At 39.7% G+C, this 26,513-nt stretch overlaps 1 protein-coding gene across 8 annotated transcripts in view; it reads right to left on the bottom strand.

Annotated features, from left to right (window-relative positions):
* Positions 1–26,513, bottom strand: part of LOC121957585 (RNA-binding motif, single-stranded-interacting protein 3) — a 388,916-nt gene that overhangs the window by 172,841 nt on the left and 189,562 nt on the right. For all 8 annotated transcript variants that reach the window (XM_088090904.1, XM_088090900.1, XM_042506228.2 and 5 more), the window contains 2 exons: positions 25,814–25,872; positions 1,046–1,137 (listed from right to left, as the gene is read on the bottom strand). In XM_088090904.1, coding sequence (XP_087947030.1) covers positions 1,046–1,137; positions 25,814–25,872 — 151 coding nt within the window. The remainder of the gene's footprint in view (positions 1–1,045; positions 1,138–25,813; positions 25,873–26,513) is intronic.

Below are 26,513 nucleotides of genomic sequence, written 5' to 3'. Positions count from 1 at the left end.
ACATTCAGGAGGTTTTTACTGAGAGACAAAATATTCACAGTTTAATGTTAGAAATTTTGTGTTTTTCCTACACTGTTCACCATGAAGGCACTACTAACTACGGTGGCTGACACGAAAACCAAATGGCCCAATCTAGAGCCAGCGTTTGTGTTTGTTCTGGGCTACTGTAGAAACATGGCGGTAAAACATGGTGATCTCTGCAGTCAAGGAAACATCTCATTCTAAGATAACCAAAACACAACACTGCTTATTTTCAGGTGATTATACACTAATAAAAACTTCTTATATTATATTATATTTCTGCTAATACCTACACACTAGACCGTTAAATAGTACATACGCACACACTGCCAATGTGTTTTCCTCTAAGCCATACCTCTCCATCTGTGTCTATATCTATCAACCTGGCTGCATTGTGCAACTCACTGGGGCCCTCTTTGTACCACTGAAACAGCTTGTCTCATCTGCTTCCACTTAGCAGCCTAATAATCCTGCACAACATCGGACAAGCGGCTGGTCAATCTTCAGTTACAGCAGAGCCAGCTTACAGCCAAGATAGTTTGCTGTGGAATAACGCCACACACACACACACACACACACATTCTCTCACATATAACTAAGTCCACATAACCACTTGAAACAAGGGACTACATGAACAAGTCTTGATACTGGGTTGTATTAGACTACAGCTTTGCACTGTCACAGAGCATGTCAGTAAGATAAAACAGACCCACATGCACCGCAGTCACCTCCCAACTTGTCATATAACCCCAGAAACACACTTACAAGCCCACATTCATGAGTCGCCTTATATTACATTGAACAAGTTTGTCATTAAACAGCAAAGCACTGCGGAAAATCACTTTCTATAAAACTGTGTTTATGGACAGAACAAGTTTTGGTGGAGCTTTCAGAGCCATCAGCATCTATTAAGTGTGTTGAGTGTGCGATATTAAATCCCTGGAGGGAGTTAAAAGCGTAACAAAGTGCTAATGATAATGCAAGAGGAAGCGGTGATGCTAACTTGTTTTTAAACACTTCTTACCTTGGCCATTTGGGCCTGCACCCCGGTGGCTTTGAGAGACGACACGGCCTTCTGTGCTGCAGCTGGGCTGTCAAAATCCACAAAGCCATAGCCTGGAGAGAGAAGAGGAGAGAGGGAGAGAAAGAAAAGAGGCATTAGTAAAGGAAAAAATGAAGGCAGATGACTAACAAGGAGAATGACAGGCACTTGGTAATTGTAGCAGTAATAGGTTGGTAACATGACTACAGAGGCTGCCAGTTCTCATATCTGGTGAGCACTACATTGTTTGATAATTAGCGACACTGACGTTCATAGGGGGATGCTATGCATCTTAATTAGTAGCATGGATGAGCGATTTAGTAATAACAAACCCCGGCACCCTGCCCACCTCCACCTCCACACACACACACACACACACACACGCACACAATGAAACACACACATGCAAACACACACAGAGATACACACACTTTTGCAAAAACAAAATCAGCAGTGAGTGGAGTGCAAATCAGGAATACAGACAATCACTGTTGCAGTTATGTTGAAGAGACATTCTTATTTAACTTTATATACAGACTATTTATTTATACATTTTAGTCTGTTTTACTAGTTTGTACATAATTTCATTATTTTTCAACATATTTATTTCTGAATTTGTGCTATTATCCTTTCATTTATCTCTTATTTAATGTTTAGAATCTTTCACTTATTTATTAATTTAAATGTGTCTATCTACAGGTTTTATCCTACCTCTGATATTTCTTCCCTTATTGCAGTGTTTCCTCAGTTCATAGTTTTAATGAGTGCTCTTATTTTAGTGCTTTTAGTGTTAAATTCTTAATCACAAAGTCTTGTCTTTATTCATGTCCTTGTGTGTGTACGTGGGGGGTAATCAAATAAAGTCTGACTGATTGATTACTTGTAGTTTAAGATTATTTACATACAAGTCCATGATTAAAGAAATAATACACCCACACACACAGACGTGTCAATTATATTCCCTGAGAACATCGAGTCATTTCAGTTTTTACTTGTTCAGTCTTTTGATTTTTGGAGCCTGTGAAGTTGGCTGGCCCACATCGTGTTCCCCAGCACCCGGCATATTAACACAACCCCATTTCAAAGCCTCCATAATCCTCTCCCCGGTAACAAATCTCTCAAAGGTTGACAACATACCACAAATGCTGCCATTTCTCTCTGTCTTTCTTCAAATATATCTCTCTTACATACACATAAACACTTGTACTTGTCGAACGCAGCCTTTCTGTCCACCTTCTCACTGTCTTTGTCCCTCTCAGTCTCTAACACGCTTTCTCTCGACATCTCTCTCTCTCTCTCTCTCATATTTTTCCTGCTATTAACAGCCACCAGCCCCCATCTGGAAATTCATCACCGGAGGAAAGCGGAGGGAATGAAATCTGCGGCTGTGATTTATGAGTTATTGTGATCCCGACGTTCTCCGGGATGTATCGGAGACGGGGGTCACGTCTGTGTTAATTAAAATTTGGTGGCGGATTAAAAGCAGTCAATGGTGCCCTATGATCCACTGTTTCAGAGGGAAAGTGTAATTAGAAAAGGATAATGGGTGTGAGGTGGGGGGATACGCGCCGCTGTGGTTACCCCACCATGCTACGAACCATCATACAGAAACACGTAACACTTTTTATTCTCGCCATGAGTTGTTCTCATACAAACATCTCACTTTCTGAAACATTCGAGGTGTGTGTCTATGTGGCGGCGGTGGAGGTGATGGTGTGGGGGCCGGGGGTTTGGGTCATTTTCCTGTTGGATGACGGTGAAGGAGTGTGGAGTAATGTGAAAATCATAACCTGTGGCGGAAGAGAAATCGAGTGTGAGGACTGATTAATGGCCAGCTGTTAGAGTGGGGCTGGGAGGGGGGGGGTCTTTAATTGTGGAAATATGAGGAGCAACAGCGAAAGGACTCAAATACAGGTGGCAGTCCAAATAACCGTACCCGTTCTTTGAAAATGTATAATTCCCCAAAAAGAGACTGCAAGTAGGTAGTACATACCAACATTTTGCCACATTAGTAAGCCAATAAATGTGCCACTTTTAACAGTATTTAAAGGTCTCGTGTGTAAGACTGAAGGGGATATATAAGTATGTTTTCCTCAGTGTATAATCACCTGATAGTAAGAATCGTGTGTTTTGTTTTGTTTTTTTTACCTTGAACCTACCTAGAATGAGGTTAGATTAGAATTAAACGAGTTATTAAAAAATTTACCCCCCCCCGATACAGGTGTCATAAATTTTGAAATAAGCTTTAGAGACCAAAACCACCTTTTTTTGTACCAGGCTATATATATTTATTTCGGCTGTAAAGGTGATTATTTTAAATGGGGGTCTATAGTAAAATGACTGGCTCAAGTGGCCATTCAAGGAACTGCAGTTTTTGGAGGTTGTAGGTTGCCACATGGATTAAAAGCGCCAACCATGGCACAACTAAAACAGGGAGAGGAAAGCGCTTTTGTTTTCCATGGTAGCTATCCCCAGAGTATAAGTATATATAGGAGTTCTTTGCAGTTACTATCCTTGTGTTGGAACAACCGAAACAAGTGAAACTGTAGAAACAAAACGAGTGTGTCCTGTGTTGTTGGTTGCTAGGCTCTAAGGAAAATTAAATATCGATCTGACTGTCTTTGCAATAGCGGCACCAACAATAATATTACTTGGAAACGTTAGGAGGGGAAAGTGAAGAAGTTGTCCATTTCCACTTGAATTTGAAGGGTTGGTTAAACCAAACTACAAAAAAAACAAACAAAAAAAACCACTTTTTCTTTCCTTTAGTGGAATCTAGCCAAACAGATATTGTATAGTGGATTTTCTTTGGCCAGTTTTCTGCCTCCCTCCAAGTACAATGGAGGTGAATTGAATTTTGGATGTGGCGAGAGTGAAAGCAATGTGTCTTTTCAGAGACAGTCTCCCTGTCACTGTGGATAATCCACAGACAACACTGTGAACGGTTTTCAGGGGACTACAAATGGATGAGAAACTACCAACATAAAGTGTCTTTGTAAGATGTTGGGCCACAACAAACAGCTTCACTGTGCCTTGGCACAGACTGTACAGTCACTGGAACGCCACTGGAGGGATGAACACCATTATTCCGAAATATATTTCCTGCTTTGGTGTGTTGATGATGGTGGTGGAGAGTTCTGTGAAAAGGGCAGTTCCATATGGAAAGCGTTTTTTGAAGAGTTTACAGTTTTTTCCCTGGCGCTGGTAGTGGAGTGCCATCTTCACAGTCCAAATCTCCAGGGCCGATCTGAAAACATTTAATCCAGATCAGAATCATCTGGATAGACTTAAGTTGCAAAATTGGGTATTTCAAAATAAGGAGATGTAATCCTGATTCTGCAAATTGGGAAATGGATTTGAATTTTTCATCTAGTGAGTGACACATTCAATTTACTAATTAATGATTGATAATAATAATAATAATAATAATAATAATAATAATAATAATAATAATAATAATAATGATAATAATAATAATAATAATAATTGATTGATTACATTTACAGAGCTTTTCTCAACTCAGTGTTTTTCAGAGAAAAAAAAAATGTAATAAATACAGCGATAGTTAAACCAGGGAGATAGTTAAAACCAGCCCAACATAGATAAATGAGAATAAATAATGTCTGTCTATCTCTTCTAGAAATTTTTGCAAAAAGCACATATTTAATTAGACAATGTTTCATTTGCATCATTAAACATAAAATATCAGAAAACTTATGATTCAAAAAGATAACTGTCTAATGCAAGTAATCAACTGGGGACGTTTCATAGTGATATCTATTATTTTTACCCTAGCGTCTCATTATAAGTATACATAAGTGTATCTACATACATGCATATCTTTAAAGGCTGTTTTCCTAAAAATTATCATTTTTTTTCTGGCACTCTGAGCCACAAAATCTCCACTTCAGGAGGACTTACATTCATCAAACACACTAGTTTTGTGACTATCTGTATTTTGAAGGTTTTTATACAGGGGTTTATTCATATATCATCCATAGTCTGATTTATATATATCCTTTATTAAAAACAACAACAACAACAAAAACATGGTAATTTTTTGTAATGGATACTGACAATACATTTGAATTTATTTAGTAATAAAAAAAAAAAAGATATCCAAAATTCCCTCTAAAAACATTTAATATGAAAAGAGATGTCATACTTCTAGCGATCATCTAAGGAAGTTTTGGCAGTATCTATTGGTTAAAAGTTTTATCTGCACCAAGGGTGTCTCCCCTTAATTTGTAACATGTCCATGTTTGTCTTTCCACAGTGAGGAGATTTATCCAGAGTGACAGGCATAGTGTTATTTGGAAAGACATGTTGCTGTTAAATCTTTTAAAAGCAATTTTTCAATGCTGTGAACATCACAAACAAAATTCCATTCACCTCTGCTGCACTGGGATGGAGGCAGAAAACTCACAGATGGATCTCTCTCCAAACGTGGGCGAGAAAAACAAAACTACCTGCATGGCTAGACAACACCAGGGGTGAGTGCTTTTTTTTGTAGTTTCGGTGAACTAGCCCTTTAAACACGGTGAAACCAGACATTGCATTCTCTTTGGATCTAAGAACACATTAAAAGTACATTAAGAGAAGCACACAGATTGTTACCGAGGCCCTCTGGGTGACGGCTGCTTCTCTTTAATAATCAGAATATTCCAATGGTGGATACCTGGGACCCCCAATTACAAATTTAATATTCACCCCACTGCCACCTGGAGTGCACTTATCAAACTTTCAGCAGGATGAGGATTTCAGAGAATGCTGACCTATATTCAGACGGCTCTGAATGGAGGAAGAGGTGAGGGGAAGGCAGAGAGAAAGAGAGCCAGAGAAAGGGTGTGTACAAAAGAAAGGCAGCGTGAGGGAGGGTGTTATTTGAGGTCATCTCAATGCACTGAAGAAGACTGAATCGACACTCAGCTTGCAGCCTCCAGTAATAGATCCAGTTTGCTTTTCCCCTGTGCAGTTATTGAAGCTGATATATGCATTATGATTCTATAATGTGGAACGTTTGATCTGTAGCCACAGGCTAAAACTGGTAAAGACTTGTTTTGTTGGAGAAGAAAATAATAATTGAGGGACATGAAGACAGCTTGACTCTGAATTTGTGCTTTTGTCAGGCTGAAGGGTTGTGGAGGTTATGGAGGGGTCTTTGTATGTGTGCGTGTATATATATGTATGTGTGTGTGAGCTGCTTCAATACTTGAGACAATCAGCTCTAACATTAGACCACTGAAGTTAAGTCATTCTGGCTCATCCTCACGGTTTAAAGAGTAACGTATAGGATTAGATAAAGACACAGTGAAATTCTGAGGATATATTCAGATTTAGGATTGGGTATAATTTCCAATTTTTCTGAAATTAACCTACATATTGTACAGTAAGTATAGTACATGAGACATATGTTCCCTCAACATTCAACACTTGGAAGGACCCAGTGTGCTGTTAAGTTTGCACTCCACATGGAAATTGGACACTAATAAGGTAGGCTGCCCCTAAAAAGAGATTCTTATCATTAGTCAGAGATCCTCAGTAGACTGCGATAGCTTCATGTCGAGCAGTCAGTTGGCAGATTTCCATTCACCCTCAAATTGCACAAACTGAAATCGGGAATATAAAATACGCCTAATGAAAACACGTCGAAAAAACTCCCATTTATCGCAAAAGAAGTTTTTACGTTAGCATGAGCTGGTATTTCAGGTGATACGAAAAGCAATATTTTGCAAAACTGGAATGGAAACACTTTTTTTGCTTTTATAGGTCACACGATGAAGGAACTGGCTCCCTCAAGCATGATGCAGTGGGCACTACAAAAGGTGTTATTGCATCACATAACTCTTCAAAAATTGAGCACAATATTCGGAAGTTTTGAATCCACAATTCCTCTGTGAAATCGTGGACTATCACCTCCCAAAAACCCCTCATATGTGGCCGCTCCCTCATATAAGGGGCAAGCCCTTCCAGTGTTAGTGCGGTGGCTGAAACAGTTTCCCTAATGTTCTGAACATCCATGACTAAAAACCATCAGAGAAGGAAGAGGGAAAATGTGTTTGTGTTTATTTACAGCATGGGCCAAATCACCGTGATTTCACACTAATGTCAACAATCGCATACAACTCTGGATTGCAGACATATGTGAAATCGGCAAACTTGTTCATTTCTGTTTTCATTTAAGCCGTAACTCTTACATAGATATATAGTTAGACACAATGGTCTGATCTGACGGAGGTTTCTGTTGTGCTTATTTTGTATTAATTTGCTCTCTCCTTTAAGAAACCAAATTTAGCATTACCCAACAGTGATATCTTTCTGCCACAACTACTAATTTTGGGTAAACTTAAGCAGTTGTTTTCTTAAATTTATGACCCAACAGGTAAATTAGGTCCTTAACAAAATATAAAAGCATCAATAATATATTTAAAGGAATGAACACACTTTGAAATTGCAGACGTTCAGTGCAAAACTGTTTTTGAGCAAGTTTGCTCTTGGCAGATGGAAATCTGAAATCCTGAACCCTTCTCTACTTTTATTATTACCTGGCACCCCATACACAAAACTTAACGATTGTCTTTTCAGATCTTAGCTTAGCTGTTTGCTCAGCATCCTTGAACTGTATGTATCCAGAAGTTACTGCAAACAAACACTGTGATTCAGTTTAGAAAGTGTGTATGGACAGGAACTGTGCCTATAGCTGTGTATGTTTCCTGGCGAATCCAACTGTATGTATGTATTTGGTTAGTCCTTAAGCAAAAGAAAAAGTAAGTTGTGAAGACGCGGCAGGGTCAAGAAATGTTACACTCAATTTAAGACATCGCATCTCACACATCCAAACAACACGTACGCACACCTACACACAGATGCACGCACAAAAATGTGTTGCTGAAGCCAAGTACATGCTGTACTCCTACTGTATTCACTGCGGGTACTCTAGAGTTTCCATCTTGAGTGGGTTGCAGAGGGCAAGGTGTTGCTTTGAAGCCTCTGCAACAACACAAACATCCAATCGATAGCTGTCACTTAAAAGCAGCTCAAAGTGACTGACTGCATACGTGGCTGCTGATAATGCGGCACAGCTTCACACTAATGTGCATACACACATACGCGGCGCAGGGACACGCACACACATACTGTATGTACAGACACACAGACTGTCTCTCTGTGTGGAATAAAGAGAACATGAGCTGCCATATCATATTTCCTGGTCTGGCTTTAACAGGGAGCCTGTCAAGATAAAAGGACCATCTTCAATCAGTTACTACAGGATGGTGCAATGCTACCACTGCCTCCACTCCACTGTAGCCCCAATGGCTGTGTATATGTGTGTATGAGGCGGGGTGCTCCCTAACACAGTCGCCCTGCGGAGGTGTAGAACTACAGTAGATGCCACCTCGGGCTACGCTCCGCACAAAAGTCTTCAGTGAAGAGCGGAGATAAGGGACTCATTACAGTACGTGTATCGACGTATCAATCATCCATGCATCATTCATGCGCTGTCAAATTATGCTAATCCTAATTACTTCTGGGGAAATTACCATTCTTTATCTGCTAATAGTCAGGATTGTTTGGGGTTTCCTACCCACTATATCCACCACCATTTTCCCCAATATTTCCATTTTTCACATTCTAATATTCAGCGCTAATGATCCCATTTTGCACAGCATACAATGGAATAATAATGCCCTAAGTATGAATAATGAATCAACGACAAGTCACGGAGCATTACAATGGTGTACGGGGCAAACAGTGTAATTGTTTACGTCCTTGTGAGTCATCAAGAGGGGTTGTGAAGCTGCTGTTGCACATGGGTGATTAATCATCACGGTTACACGTATGTTAATAATTCGTACTTTGCATGTATAAAAGTAATTATGGCTAAGAGGGGAGATAGATGGGCCACACCACGGACAAATATGCATAACAATGCCTGTAATATGATTGTTATGATTCATGGTATAGTTGTAGTACTGCACGGCGTTCCATCCGAAAGTATGTTTATCGCTCTGACCTTCTTACTGCAGATGCTGTATTTGCATGTACAGATTCCTGTATGCCACTTTTACCTTTTTAGGATTTGTATATTTGGCCTTTAATAAAACTATGTAATATAGTGCTGAAATGGTTTGTCAATTTATAAATTTGTTGATAAATGACAAATGAATTGATGAAGATTTTGAGAATGGAGACACTGCGCGTCATTTATCAAAGCCAAATATTCTTTAGTTCCTGCTTCTCAGATGCGAAGTTTAGGCCTGCAGCTGATGCAATTTGTTGATTATTTGTGATAATCAGCTATAATGGTGGTTCCTAACCAGTGGGTCATAGGTCCATTCTGAATGGGCCAACAGTGACTTGTGAACGTGTCATGTTTGTAAAAAAAACAGTTTATTTTGAAGTACATTTCCAGCACAGAGCCTTTATTCTGAAATGACTTTTCTGTTTATTCTTGCAATATGTTTTAATTATTTGTGTTCTAAGCAAACGTGCTAATTACATTTTGTGAAAATAAATTGAATATATGTACATTTATAATGTGTGGACCTTGAACTAATGACTAAAGAGAAATCTGGAACCTGTGACTGGACCAGCTGGCAAACACTGAGCTCTAAAACATCAGGAAAGAGCTGATCACAGGTTTTGAGAGCACAAGGTTATGTTGTTAAGTCAATCTTTTTACTGACCAACATATTTTCCTGTGATAAATGACTTCAATTTAAATATTCATTCTTATTTTACGAAATTTAAAAAACTGTCACTATGAAAGTTACATGACACTTAATTAATAAGAGAACATACTAACAGACTGTTTATTATATTGGGACTATTAAAAATTAAATATTTAGTTGAGTACCAAACTGTATTAGTTTTGTATCGGGTAAAAAGTAGAGTACTACAAAAGTTGTTTATTTTTATTTTAGAGGATGAGGAACATAGAGGGAAATTTTACTTTAAGCACCAGTTTGCGCTGACTACATTAAAGCAAATGTGAAATTCAGTTGTTGGCATCAAACTGTGGAATTTTCTACAGAATGATTTAAAGGGTTGTATAAATATTTTTTATTTTAAGAAAATGTATTACGAAAGAACAGTTAGATTTTATGCAGTTGGTAGGTAGAATCTGTCCCTTTATTCAAGATGACTTATTATTGCTCTTAATTCTTCTCTTGCTATTTATTTATTTTTCTTTCTTTTCTTTCTTTTGTTGAACTGTAATTGACAGATCATCTTTTCCTTTTCTTAATATATGTTTTGAGAAAGGGGCAGGTAAGATTTCTGTCTCCTTCTTGCCCCTTTTTTCATCATGGAATATGTATTAGAGTTGTTCTGCATGTAAATATGATTGTTGTGCAATAACATTTGTGGAACAAATAATGAAATAAAATAAAAATGATGATTATTTTTCTGTCTATCAATCAATTAATTGTTTCAGCACCAGTGAGGTTTAAAGGGATGCTTTTTTATATCCCTGTAAATTGAATATAATTGGGTTTTGTATTGCTCAAAGGAGAAAATTAATAATCTGAGGCAGTCACTAATGGCCCTGGGAAATTGTGAAAAGTAATTTTCTCTTTATTCTTAACTTCATAAAAGGTCCAGTGGGTAAGATTTGGAGAAACATATAATCAGAAATGGAATATAATCTAATATGTATGTTTTCTGAAGTGAATAATCACCTGAAAATAACAATTGTTGTGTTTTAGTTACCAAGAATGAGATGTTTATGTAGGAAGCAGGTCCTCATCCACTGAGATAGCCAGGTTGCAACGCCACATTTCTACAGTAGCCCAGAATGGACAAACCAAACACTGACTCTAGGTAGGGCCATTTGCATTTTCATGTTTTTGTGTCCGTCCCTTGTTAGCAGCCTCTTGGCATCGAGTTAAACTGCACATGAAAAACACTGATTTTTAAGGTGACACTGCTTTCTCAGTGTTTTGACCAGTTTTAATCACCTGGTATGTTTGTTTTGGAGAGGAGGAGACTTCTGTGGTTAATTCGGCTTCCGATTTAAACCTCTTGAACGATTAACACTGACAGAATCCTAATCGTGAGCTCATGATTGGCAAATGGGACATGGGTTGCAATAATGTGATTCTCACTGCTAGATGCCACAAAACCAAACACACTGCTCCTTGAAGTGATTATGAAAGTAGGTGAATAATCATAAAAATATTTGTTAGTTACAGAGACACAGCTACTCTGCCCTTGAGAGAAAAAAAAACAACTTTTAACCCTACATACGTGAGTGAAAGGAAGCTGTTGAAAAATGTAAGTGATTGTACATTTACAGATGTCTTTGGTCAATTTTGGGGTTTGACGAGCTCCTTTGCCCTGCAGGGAGGGTGGATGGTGGTTTTGGGACGCTGCTGTGAACTGTGCAAACACTGAAGGGGGGGTTTAAATAGCGAGATGGCATCCATGACTAACTGTGGCCAAGTCAAGACCGCCATGGTCACACTCCAAACCCAGAGGAGAGCATCCTCACTGGGACTGCATTCTTACACCCTCCTCCATCTTTCCTGCACCACCAGCAGCTGACTGATGATAAAATTTTGTGGCTTCCCTCTACTAAACCATACAGTGGTGTGTGTGTGCGTGTGTGTGCGTGTGTGTGTGTGTGTGTGTGTGTGTGTGTGTGTGTGTGTGTGCGTGTGTGTGTGTGTGTGTGTGTGTGTGTGTGTGTGAATGTGTTTCTGTGCCTCTGTGTTTGCTGAATGGGTGTGTACAAATGCTTGTGTTTGACCTCCAACTTTCTTGTTTGTGTGTGCGTTTGAGGGTACGTGAGTAAACAAGGGGAGGACCATAAATCTATCTCTCAGTTGAACGATCCCACAGAGAAACATCTGCAATGCATTTATTTTTTAAATGTTATTAAAATGTTTGCTTTGGGCAAGAGACTCCTGACCACATCACAGCCGTCACAGCGCTGACACCACAGAGAAGTGACAACTCAAGAGGCAACACTTCCCCAGCTGGGCCTGTCACAAAAACGACTTATCTTAAACGATATGTTGTCCCACAAATAATTGCGATAAACAATATTATTGTCATTTTGAGATAATTTTATACCACTGATATCGTGATATTATAACAGCTCCAAAACAGAGTCAATTCCCATAGACCCTCATGTTAAAATGCCCAACTTAACAGTAGAAATAAACATGTTTACAGCCTGCTGCAGAAAAACACTTTTGGTGTTTATGTCTAATTTCAACATTGACAGAAACTGCACTGGGGATAAATTTTTATATAATTCACTTTTACATTTCATTAAGGCCCAAAGTAACAAATTTAAGGGCAGGATCGCTTGAATGACAGGCTGTCTTCGAGGTGTCACTACAGTCTGTGAATCAGACCCACCCTTCGCTCATCCACATCTTCACCCTTTAGACTAAATGTGGTCACTTCTGGCCCCAAAATACCAAGACAGCTACGGCCGAAAGGTCGTGGCTATAAAACGTCTGCCCACAAGCCAAGAGGTAACCTACCGTAGCTCCATTATTTACACAATCTATGATGTAAACACAATATGAAGGCAATATCGAGGTCAGCAAAATGATCAAGGTCATGTCCATGCATCGTATGATAAGTCGATAACATAATTATCATGTCAGGCCTAACTAAAGCCTCATGTACCTCTGACATCCTAAAAATGAACAACCCTGTCCAGCTCTTAACCCATATAGTGATTCTGCACATACGTACCTAAAGAGACAAGTTAAAATTAGTAAAAACATGCAAGCACCAACACCCAAAAATGCTTTCACGCACCCACAGACTGCAGCTCTTGGAACGACTCAGAAAATAAAGATCCCTCATTTACTCGTCCACTGTCACCATCCTGCCTGCCTTGTGTTCGGAGACAATACCCATTTGTTGTAAAATAACTCTCACAGAAGCCTCCTCTATATTAGACACAGGCGAGGAGATAGCGGTACAGGCAATTAACTTATCAACCCTGCAACATGGATTTATAGCTAAGGCATTCGTCTCGGGCTGAAACAGCAGCCCATTGGCTGTATTGTATTTCTTGTCATCTTCTCTCACAGGTGGAGGAGTGTCCTTGTCAGAGAGCCGCAGTTGGGATCTGCAGAGGGCAAAGTGCCAGGGCTCAGGGCCAAGGGGGCCAGTGGCAGCTCATTGTGCAGAAGACAAACTGGACAGGAGGTTGGAAAAACAAATTGCTCATTCAATATGTGTGCAAATGATACAGATGGGTCCTGCGCAACAGTGACGTACCTACAGAATTGATGCACATAGTCAGTTCATAGCAGATTCGGTGCCCTAGGTAAGCCTCCCAAATACATCCCTTCTCCCCCATTTGTTTTTTGTTGATATTTATTCCTCCTTTATGCCAGAAAAACAGAAATCTACACTAAAAATAATAAAACTGTTTTAAAGTAAGTAAGCCCCTCATTACACTGCTTTTGAAGGAGTAAAAATTCAGTGGCACACATTTGAAATTTTATTTTATTTATTTATTATTTTTATTTATTTATTTTATTCCCTCTGCGATTTGTCTTTTAAATTATCTTTAAATATTACTTTTATATTTTATTTTTTACCTTTATTTTTACTTATTTGATTGAAAATCAAACTTACTTTATTCTATTTATAGATCCTTTTATTCCACTGAACTCATTGGCAAATTTTATTTTTTACGATTACTCAACTTTATGTGTCGACATTTTACTGTATAAGTACAAAGCAAGTCCTTCAAACAAATTGCCCCTGGCAGGATTGATAAAGTTATCTGAATCTGACTTCATGAAACAACCTTCAAAATAATCTTTCACATGAAAAAAATCTAATAAGAAATAAAAAAAAATAACTGCTCCAAAGCCTTTTCACTGTCACTTCTCCTCCTTTTCTCTCCAAAAGCTACATTTTACAAAATTACACTGAATACATCACGGAAACGTTATAATTTACCTTCACCCAATATTACCAACCCACTATGTAACTTACTACAACCCCTGGGAGCTGTTAGTTGTGGCCATCTGCTGCTTAGAGGTAATGTTTATCAGCCTTCTGATTTCAACACAGAGTTGTTGTTCTTTTATTCTCTCCACATAAACTCCTCTGATGCTCACTTGAGTCCACTTTAACTTTGAACTTAACCACTGAAGATGGCATGGCGTGATTATGGTGCCAACCTCGGAATGGTGCCGGCCTGTATCGCCTATGGCAACCGCTGCCACGGCATATGGTTGCACAACGATTGGCAGCATGTAAGTAAGGACGCTGTTTAACATTCAGCCAGCTCTGATGCTACACATTCTCTCCACTGTTATTCTTTAGAAATTCATACTATATTGAGTTTCAAATAGAAAGTGTCACCACGAAGCTATTCTGGGAGCACTATGAAATGTGAAACGTTAGATTAACATTTTCACAGGTCGAATATTTAAGCATTTCAACATATGGGTTCACTGTAATGATCTCTCCATCTAAGCATTTCGTTTCTTCTCCATTTTACTCTTCATCATTTTCTGCCCTCTTTCCTTTGTTCCTTAATTAATTCTGTCTATTCACACTCATTAGCTATAGCACAACACCATATGGCTTCCACTACATTTTCAGCGATAAATTCAGCATGACAGTCAAGACACTGTTTAAAATACTGTATGTGTGTGTTACAAGAGAGATACAGTAATGTTAAAATCCTCGCTAGGGTGCTAAAAAATGCTATCAAGGCAAAAGGAGGCTTGTTTCAGGACACCTGTCAATTTGTTTCACAGACCTGAAGAGGCGTTCAAAAATAAAATATTCACACACTCATTGCTGACATTCACTGATTTAAAGTGCATTTTGTGAAATTGTGCAGATATGGACTTATACGGACAGTCAGATTTGTAAATGACATCAATGCTCAGTTCCCTGGTAGCTCCATTAGCTCGCTCGCTTAATAGCAAAACCTGATGTGTTTGGTACAACATGTGAAAGGTTTTAGACCTGAAGGGTGTTAATTACTTGTCAAGAGGTTGTTAAAACGAGACCGGTGGCAAAAAACACTGAGTGGCTATACAGAACCCCCACATGGATATCTCAGAGAACACACACACACACACACACACACACACACACACACACACACACACGAAAACTATGTGCATTCACACATGACTGAGTACTCATACTCATGAGTGTGCGAGCAAACACAAACTTGGAAATACTAGCATACACACGCATGGCAGTACATGAATGTGTTAACATACTGTATATTCATATTGATACAAGTGCACACACACACACACACACACACACACACACACACGCACACACTCAGGTTAGAATGTCAAACAGCCTTGAATAGCTGCTCATTATAGCGCCCGTTGATGTGAAAATGCCAAAAGCAGTATAAGCACATTTTTACACAAAGAGCAGGTGCAGTCCTTCACTCGCACCTCTCTTTCACTTCACCTATAGAGCGTCTTAAAATACACTCCCATCAACTCATGCTGGGTGTTTCTTTTTTTCCGACATGTTATCTCCATTTGAGCGTCAGGCTGTAATAAGCAATATAATCATGTCACGGCCTGAGAGCGCCACCAGCGAGGCGAGAGGACAGGCTAAATATTTGAACAAAGCCGGATCGATGAAATTCAAGCGCCTTTGGAACATGGGAGGAAAATCTCCCCGGTGGAGACGAACATTAAAATCCGGACAAAGACAAAGTGTCCCATTCCTATGAACAAGTACGCAGCGCATTTCTGTTCTCTTGCATCTGTTAGTCATTCATGAGGAACGGCCCGGCCGCCCCCAGCTAGCCTTCCTCTTCATTGCAGTTATGATTTATGCCTTCCTTAACTAATCAAGGGTATGATCATTAGTCAGGGGATGTGCAAGGGGCCAGGGCCTTGGCAGGTCAGTGGAAGGACTTATCTCAGAGCAGTTGGGTCGGGGATAAGAGATGACTCGGGGTACGCCCCCTCACCTTCCACCGGTGCCCTCCGAGGCATTTGTCAACAAACAGGACAAGGATAGGGAGCTCCGGGGTGTGTTGTAAAATGGATTGAGCCAATGGCGAGAGAATGGTGCTGACAAACATCTGCAACGGATATTCCCAAGAGTCAGCTTGTTGACATTTATTAGATTTTTCTGTCTTTGCTTGGTTCCAGAATCAACAATAACACTTCATAAATGAACAAATTCCCAAAATTCATAATGAATCTGTGTGCAAAAAATGCATTTGGGAGGCCTTGGTCTATTTTGATCTGGGATTCTGCAGTTTCACCTCACTGTGACCTCCACAAAACGAACACTCACACACAATCATTAAAAATGCACGCACATATACAGACAACAACCACACTGCATGCAAAAACAGCACAGGAAGTAGAGGGGATACAAAAGGTCAGAGCTCAAGGAATGCAGCGCTGATGGCCCCGGCTGCTTCTATTTATGACAAACTTGGCCAATCAAATGCCTGCTTGGTGAATGGCCAACTTGGAATGGGGGGGGGCGGCGGCAAATAAAGGAGAGAAAAAGGATTTTTGTGTGTGTATATGATTGGGAGGGTGCTAACAAAGGCTGTGGGTGTTATCCAATGAGGTTCTGCATGCTGAATCTGTCCAAATCAATGTGATTATCCCTCAGCTATTGCTAATTAGAGTCATTAATACGCAATGCAAGCAGGAAACAGCACACGCTTTCTTTCCCCCCACCTTGCTCCTCCAGCTGATCTCGCCTCTTTCTGGAATGGCTTTTAGGGAACTGAGGCATTTGGAAAAGGTCCGCTCTTGGCCACATTTCAGTCGAGATTCTCATCTGCACATAATTCACTTTCAAAGGGCAGAGGGGGCGGCAAAGAGAATCCTTAATTGCGCCGGCACCGTGTACAACATAGACAAATGTTTATATCTCAGCCCTCTAATGAGAAACCAATAACGGATGCAAAAAGCACTCTCTGCCTTTTCTGCCCCCCCCCACCCCCGCCACTGCTTCCTTTCCACCCCAACCCAAACACAGATACACATGCACACGACAATGAAAAACAGGCCTTTTTGGAGAGCGTCACCTCATTCATCAATAGCCCTTATGCTCGGAGTCATGCAATACTCTACTCAGACACTGATGCAGCAATAAATCTGTTTTTATAGAATGTAACATTGCCTATATTTCTCCATTAGGCTGATCTTGTGGTAAGGGCATGGGATGCCTCAGATTGTAATGGTCAAGCCTCTGACAGGCTTTTAAATTGAACCATACGGAGGCTGCATGCAGCTCAGCACAGCCATGCAAAACTGATTCAGTGTTCAAAATGCAAGGAGTTCAGCATTTAATGATCAGCATGCAAAGACATTTTGCTGTACATTCATGATAACTATTTTTTTTTTTTTTTATCATATGCTACTTTTATCTCTGCAATCAAATGTTTGGATTACTACAGGTCCCATATTGTACAAAACCAGATTTCCATATCTTTTAAAGGTGGTACGGGTGCCATATAAATACTGTGAAAGTATCAAAACATTCAAAACGGAGCATTTCAGACAGAGGGTGGATGCAGGTAGATACAGGGTGACCCAACGAACTTTTTCCAGTTCATGAATATATATTCATTACCACATGGATTTTTCTTTTTTTTCACTTTGAATGTGAGTAAGATGCAAGAGAGCATACAAATAAAATAAAATAAAATAAAATGAAAATAAAGCGAGGACCCCCCAGACCAGCAATGGAGGTTGGGTTTAATTATTTATATAAAGCCCTTGGCCTCTTGCAAAAGTGGTGCCCTGAGCAAAGCACGTCAAGTATGGCAGTTCTTATTGCAGTTGAAATCCAAAATACAAGTATGGACCTGAAAATGAGCATGAAATTGACATAAAAGCTAACTTTGTTCTTTTGTTTGTTAGGGAAACCGTGGACTCGATGTCCTGACAAAATGGAATTTGTATAACCGCACAAACTCAATACTTCACTATAATTTTTTTAAAAAATTTAAAAAATCATAAAATACATTGTCAACCTATCTGAACAATACCAACTCATTAAAACATCACTGTTAAAACCACTAACGTCTAATACAGCGCATTGCACAAAGGCACAGTCGAGTATGACAACTCCCCCTTGACGTGATACGATGCGTTTGACATATAATGATGAAAAAAAAAACTGTTTAGGAGCATTGCTCAGAATGGCTACTTTTTGCTCTGAATTTCTACCCTAATGTCTTGTAAAATATACAAAATGCTACATTTACTTTTCAAATGGTCATTTTCAGGAAAGACTAAGTATAAATGTTCCTGAAAAATTAACCTGCAAGTGTCTCTTTAAGCATAATTGGGATTTTCTGGGACCAAATAGGTAGTGAGCCTGTTTTACATCAGGTCACCCACATAATAGAGTAAAGGCGACAGTAATTCTTTCAAGATGCAAGTTTATGTAATGCCCTTGTGAGTTTTTAACATCATCATACAAAATGGATGGCAAGTTACAGGGCAAAGAATTGAACAACAACAAACTGCTGAAACACACAGCCACAAGAGACTATCTTCTCATCTCATCTATCTCCCACCAGTCAGTGTGGTGGTCCGTCGCGGCAGAGCGCCAGTCAGGCCGGTGAATCTCGACGCAGCCTTATCTCCCAGCGGCGGAGGAGGAAACGGAGGTCCTTTAAAGGGCTGAGGTCATTTCCTCTGCCTCTGGGCTCTGGCAGGAAAAATAAAATGTCTCCATTCGGTCAGCCCTGCTTTATTTCAAATGCCGTCGCTGCCTTTTAAGAGGCCCTTGTGGGCATGGATGGCAAATGAGCGGTTTTGGTTTCCCGCAATCTATTCCTTTTCTCTCTCCCTCTGCCATTCTCAATCCCCAACTCCGTCCGTGATGCAAACCCCAAATCTCTGCTGTATTTCTACAGTAAATGTGAAAGTGCACAGACAGATATATAGATAGACAGAGTACGAGATCAGGAGAGAAAAACAGAGACAAAAAGCAAAGGAGAAGCGGTGTGAGAGTGCGGAGGAGCATGAGAGCGAAAGAGATGAAGAGCTGAATGCCTCCTCTAACCCACAGCGCTCGACAGCCCTAAAGCCCTTTCACAACTTCCTGTTACCATTTCTCTCTGAACTGGGCTACATCCAAAGCATGTGTGTGAGTATTTATCGGCATGCACAGTTTGTATGTGACTGTTGTGCGCCCTTGCAAGAATGTGTGTTTGTGTGTGTGTGTGTGCCTGCAAGCCTGTGTGTCACAGAGTGCGCAGAGAGTGAGGGAGTGAGTCAGCGCTGGGAAGATAGAGAGGCTCATTGAAAGGCCTGCGTGGTGCGGTGGTGGAGGAGAGCAGCCAGAAAAGGCAGACAGGCAGGCAGGCACACATGCTGTGATGTTAGGAGGAGGATTGATAGATCTGTTGCATGGCCACTGCGGCTGCAAGAGCCGAACACACCTCAGGCAGATGGATGGGGAGTGCGTGCAGGGGTACGATTAGTCTTTGTGTGTGTGTGTGTGTGTGTGTGTGTGTGTGAGTGTGCCCTTTGTGTTTGAGTGCGTGGGAGAGGTGCATAACATGGTCTTGGTGTGTACTTTTTGTGATGTGGCACTTCAAACAGGCCTTTGCAGCACTCACACACACTCGTCCATCCACTGAGGGCAAATGTATAGATGGATGTACGGCAGCGGGTAAACAATGTGGGTTCATGTTTATGCGTAGGCGACGGCCGTACCTGTGTTGGTATGCATTTTCCCAACACTTGACCCGTAAGTACAGAAAGCGCCATCACTGTTTTTCTGCTTTTCCACAACAGACAGCCTTTACTCCCACGCTCATGATTCCATCTCACATACAGTATCATCAGCGATCCATCTTCCCAGCCTCTCTCTCATATTTAAACTATTTTTATGGTCTTTCTAGAGATGTTTTATCGACACAACAAATAAAAAACTTCTGCTATAGAAAGGCTTCAACATTTGACATTATTGTATTGAAATAAAGTGAAGTTCTAAATCCAGTGTATAGGTAAAGGGTGTAAATGCACTTAAGGGTACATGAACATTCACATGTCCGTTATGAGAACCAAGTTATCCCACAGTACCTGCAAACATGTGTGTGTTATTCAACCACCTGAAAAGTACAAATGCAGGAAGACAGAGAGTAGCCCACTCTTCCGTCTTTTAAGTGGTTACATCTTAAGTATAATCTCGACATCCCTGAAGTGCATAATTAATAGATTAATTGTGGACAGTGCTTTCTTGCTTGCTGTTAAGACACAGTTTTAGGCCTACATATTCTTCTGCTAAGTATTTTTTACCAGATATAATGGATGGAGAGATTTAGGGTTTCCATGGTCAACAAGCAGAAAACAGAAAGTTTGAGTGTGGCAGCACTGATGATAAAACTGATTACTGTGTATGTGTATGTGTGTGTGTGAGACACGGAGATGAAGAGAAAGAAAGAGGAAGGTGGAAGGTGGACTACTGCACAATGATTCTTACATTAATAAAAAGTCACTTTCCCTGTCCCACCTGCTCAAAACTGGTGATATTTTTTTAATAAGCTCACTTGCTTACCCAAATAGCTGTGAAGCTATGGTGGCATCTAACTTATGAAACTTTGCACTAATGCCATAGTTTATGTAAAAGCTCTAACCAACTTTGCCAACAAATATGTCCAGGAGGTCCCAAAGAACTTGCTCCATGCCAAAACCTGCTAGATGTTGATTGACCATGATATGCTGCATATCCACTGCATAGTCTGGACTCCACTCGACTTTCTTTTGGTACCAGTTCCCTTTCTGTATTTTATTTTCTACTGCTGTTAGGACTTCCCCAGTGTAGGCGGGACTCTCAGCTGATTGCCAATGGGACGTCGTGTGAAACTAATTTGATATAATTATCAGGAATCAAACAACAGAACATCAACACTCAGTCAGTTGTATGTGGTAGTGCACATAGTGCATACTTTTGCAGGCTAGCATTTCTAAAAATCTGGACTGAGTGAATTAAAAAAAATTCAGTTGCTATTGACTGTAGCTTGAATATTTTAAAATAGCAGGTCAGCAGTTGAGTTGAGGAGAGCTGTATCCTGCCATACCATGCAGTGAACATGTGGCAATATAGTCAAAAAACAACACTTAATCTACATGAATCAAAAAGGTCTAAAAACTTCACAATCAACTTAAAAAAGACACCAAGACATCTAAAAGCCTGCCCTCCATGCAACATTTTTTCTTGTTACATAATTAGATATTCTCTAGGATCCATCTTTGCTGCAATTTTACATGTTGAAGAGTTTTTTTAATAACTGATGTATTTCATCTGATCCAAATGCAACAAATCAAAGATTGACATTTTGCTGATAACGGCACACTAAGTTTCATAATACTGTCACAGAGGATTTGACTGTGGAAAGGCAATATTATGAAGGTGTTTGCCAAGTAATACAACATTAATGTTACAACGTAATTTACTCTGAATATGCGCGTGTAGATATTTGACTGGCCAACAAACACCCTGCCAGATGACATCACATTGTGGCTCTGTAAGAAAAGAGCCTGTTTCAGTTTTATTGCTGGGCAACCCTGCATTGTTTTGCCAGAGCCATGTACACCCCCTCTGCATCGATGCAATGAACATATTGAAATGAGTGAGGGGGCTGTGTTATTCATGCAGTGCTCATGTCAGTATGAACACAGCCTATTGGTGACTATACTAGAGCATGCATTACATAAATGAGCTGGAAATATTAGTTTGTTCATATATATATCCTTATTCTCTCCCTGTCTTGGATGTAATTGTTTAACATTTTTGTGAATTTTATCTGCCTTATCAGCAGAATAAATTGTACCCCAGATGTTATCATAATAAAAGATACAGAATAATCACACAATGTTGTTTAAATGTGTGACTATCAAGTGTGTGTGTGTATGTGGGGGGGGATTATTAAAGCATAGTATCGCAAACTGTTTTGCGTGGCAATATCGTATCAATACACAGGCGCCGAGCATGGACGTTTTTATTGTATAAATTATTAACCCTTTGAAAGCTGGAGGGACATCACTTGTGCTGCTTTTATATACCTTTCAACCGTTAAACCCTGAGCAAATTGGTGTGATTTTAAAAAAAAAACAAAAAAACAAGGAGAAAAGGCAATGAGCAACTTGGTAAGAAACGTTGCTCAACTTGCAAGAAATCAGTAGATTTAAAAAATTATTTTAAAGAAGCTAGGGGAAAATATCTAGGGGAAAATAAAGAAATAAGACTGAGGCAAAAACTTTCTAATTATCATATTTACATAACTTATAATCATTTTAAAGCATTTTTCCAGGATTTTAAAAATTTGTTTAAATCAAATTTTATTTCCTTTTTGTTTGTGTTTTTATTTATGTCAGTTTTTTAAATTAATTTTCAGGTAATTTGTTTGTACTTCTCATTAATTTCTTGCTAATTGTGGGGACATTTCTTCTTTTGTTTTATTTGAAAGAAATAAAGCTCATTTCAAAGGGATAATATTGCAAATACAAGTTAAAAATTAGAAGTCTACTAGAATAACAAAACATATTGTTTTTTTAGTCTATTAGGTACATTTTGCTCCAATAAAAATGAGTTATGTGAGTAAGTAGCTTATAAGCCATATCAGATAAAACAGATGTTGACAAAGTTTTACATAACTTTTAAACAGTTAAAACAACAGTTAACAGTTAAAAAAAAAGGTATTAGTCACAATATACTACAAAATATGTTATCCCAATACTCAGCATATCAGATACCAATTAAAATTGCAATACTATGGTGTTGTATCTTCAGTATCATATTGTATCATGCGGCCCCTGGTGATTTCCACCCCCCAATAAATATGTTTGAGACCCGATTTCATGATTTAAAAACTCAAACTAAACCAAAAGTTTTTTAATCAATAAAATGACGAGGAGAGACAATATAAAAGCAGAGAAAGAAGTTAGTTAGAGATATGCTCCCCTCTTTGTTCTCCGTGGGCTGACTGTCGATCTCTCTCTCGCAGAGATGACCGGTCCTGACCTCTTCTCTCTCCCATTTTTCTCACGTTGTTTTTGGCAGTGCGCTCACTGAGCTGAACTAAACACAAATAACACGAGAGGGAGGAGAGGAGGTGGAGCAGGAGAAGAGACCGGAGGAGAGGGATGCTCGCTGTGTGATGGTGGCACAGCAGTGATAAGCCGCCGCTCTGACATTTAAACAAGTGTCAGGGTCGAGAGGGTCAGATGACTGGAAACAATGCGTGACTAGATCAGGGCGATGTGTCGATTTCGCTTTGTTACTGGGAGCGCAGATGCACGCCAGCCCATCAGGCTTCAATACGCCCTGCTCCATTCGTTTATGCTTTGATAACTGCTCACCTCTCGGGAGAGGTGAGATGTGCGTCAGAAATTATGTTTTTGTGTTGTTTCTCTTTTTCTCAACTTGTCTTTAAAAAACTAAAGAACTGTAATTTTCTCTTCAAGGTTACTCAGTCCTTCTCCTCACACTCTTACTTCCTCTTTGTACACATCCTCCCCTCCGTCCATCTTCCTCTCTCTCACAGAGCAGGACTCTCCTTTCCACTCATAAAATACGTCTGCTTGTATTTGCTTTTTGGCATCTCAGCAGTGCTGCATTCCAGGAGGGTGACTTATGGGAAACATTGTCTCCCACACAACACAGTGCTAAACTGAGTGGATTTTTTTGTTGTTGCTGTGCATAACTCAGGTCAGCTGAACACAGAGGGATAACCTGTGATCTGTGTCTGTAATAGAGCTCGATGTATTTCTTGCATCACAGAAATTGAGAGGTTTAACTAACCTCTTACTTTTTAGCTGGACCACAGAGCTGAGGCTTGAGTGTGAGGTTACACCACCGGTCAGAGTGACTGATGCTTTAAGTGTTGGTGTTAACCCACTGGCTGTTGCTCTTTTTAAATGAATAGAGACTGATGGGAAAGCCACTCAGACATACAGCAAATTTTTCTCAATGGCCACTTGCGGTATTGCAGCAAAAAAATTACACGTCAACCAATAATGTTTTTTCCAAGCCAATAACAATACCATTATTATTATTAGTTAATGAGACCGATAACCAATATTTAGAACCGATATGCATTTACAATAAAAAAAAATATCTCTGTCTGTATACACTTTGGAATATAACAAACTCCTACACAAAATTTTGATTAAATGACTTAAGCAAATATTTAGTCCAAACTGAAATGTTCAACATCATATGCAGCAAGTTTCCAGCTAACTTGCTAACTTAAATGGGGTTAAAATCATTCAATCATGTGGCTCTCCTAGACTTTTGAACTGCTTCAGACCAAATGGGTCAAATCCTGATAATGAAACGAGTCATTTCACAGCAGTTGTGTCTCTGAAATTATGTATCCACTGACTTACAAATGTCTCTTTCACCATGTAAGTCAATGGGAAAGTCATATTGGGATGCAGGGCACAGTTTAATTACATTATTTGGTCACAAGGTCATTTTCAGTGAAACTTGGCCCGATTGGGACAGATGCTGCGCAGTTTTGTTCTTCAATTTAACATGTATTTACAATAATTTTTGGGCTGGACCGTAAAAACAAGGCTGGCTCTATAAGCGTTTGTCAACATGAACAAAAGTCTGTCACTGGTAGACTGATGCTCACTTTCTGTTTCAAATCAAAAGCCCTAATTTCAAATTAAAAGCCCTCTAGCAATATACTAGGTTTTAACCTATAGTCTTGTTTCGCTTCTTCCAGCCTCACTTCCTGCACCTCTGCCTTTCTCCTCTTTAATCCCCCCTCTGCTGTGTCTTGTAACCTGTAGATACATCCTTCCTACTAACATGCATCCAGTCTCGTCTTTAATAGCCCCTAGGACACAAAAAAAGGACCTGTCAGGATAATCAACCCTTTTTTCCCAACTCTCTAACAGGCAGAGGTTATTTTCCTCAACATTTTGACCTAGAGCATGCCTGGCAGGATAAACCAAGGTGTGGAGTGGGGTTAAGAAGGCAGCTTCACCTTGAAAGGCCACACTTCAGAGCCCGGGAAACCACAAAAAGCAATTAAAAGTATTGATGGAACTTCAATAGCTCTTAAACAGTGCTGCCAGACACCTCGGGGCAAGTAGCACACTAATCTTTTTTTTTCTTTCTCATCTCTCTATCGCTGCTTCTCTCCCTCTTTCTTCACTGACGCTGTTCTTGATCATTACCAACTGATTGTACAAAAAAAAAAGTGTGAAATGTATTTACAGCCGCACAAGGCAGGGGGCTGATGTAAAGATAGAGCCAAGACCTCAAGAAGGTGAGTGTGACAATGGTCGTCAATAGGTAATCTAATCCCGACCACCTTGTTAGGCCTCTAATTGGTCAAGTATGTTTGAGTATGTAAATGTATGCAGCATGTGTGCTCAAAGAACAATTTCAAAATGAGGCACTAATGTCGTCGCTGCATGTGCGCACCATTTACTGTTCAGAGCTTTAATGGGCCTTTTACAGAAACACACAGAAAGATTGTCTTCAATATTACAAAACAGGAAATCGAAGAGGAGACAGGGAGGGGCCGAGACAGTGGCTGCTTATCCTCTGAAGCAGGGCAGTGACATCTAAGAGCGGGTTGTTTACCCGAAGCCTTCCTGCAGTGTTAAGCCAGCTACTCGCTTAAATCACTGATTTACCGAGTGAAGCTTCCTCAGCTGATGTCTAAATTTACAGCTTGAACTGCTGTTTATCGTGACAACACATAGTCTTGAGAGTGATAGCTGCACTAAAACAAGGTGGGTGTACAGGACAGACAGAGTAATGACTTACCTTTGCACTGGTTGGTGTTCTTATCCAGAATGGCCTTGGTTGACACTATTTTTCCATACCTGTAAAGACAGAGAAATCAAATTGAGTGTTTTTGACCTGCAGACCTTTGACTGGTGGGGCAGTTCACGAAAACCACTGTCCCCTGGTTAAAGTAGATGTCTTGTTCTCTGTAGTCTCTGCCATTTAGTTGCAACTAGCAATTTGCAAAGTCGCACAAATGTCAAAAGCCATTGGAAAGAGAAATCACTTGAGGTTAATAACATTATGTGTATGGCTGACTTCAAATGAATGTGCGGCCCTCTGACATTTGAGCGAGTCACTGAACATTTTCAAAAGGTCTGAAAGCATACAGGCACAGTGAACGATCTTAAAAGTTAAGTTGTTATATTAGTATACAGTGCAACACTAATTCATTCATTTCACATCTGAGAACTAAAGTGATCAAAAAGTCCAGTCTGTCACCTGTGACATAACAATAATACTCATTTATTTCACTGGATAATAATCTGTTAAAATATATATAAAGAAAACTAATTAGTACTTGAACGAGTGAACTCATTGTTAGTGTTTACCTGCATTTTTGGCAATTTCTATAAACAAGCATGGAATTAACAACATAGTGTTTTTGATGTACATTTGATATTTATTGACATGACTGCGATTTTTTACAATTTTCATTTAGTACTGTGATTATTTTCTA

The sequence above is a fragment of the Plectropomus leopardus genome, chromosome 17, assembly GCF_026936395.1.
Source record: "Plectropomus leopardus strain MGB_pleo_1.0 chromosome 17, ASM2693639v1, whole genome shotgun sequence".
Lineage (NCBI taxonomy): Eukaryota > Metazoa > Chordata > Actinopteri > Perciformes > Serranidae > Plectropomus > Plectropomus leopardus.
The sequence above is the reverse complement of the archived record's forward strand: the minus strand, read 5'-3'. Positions and strand labels throughout refer to the sequence as shown.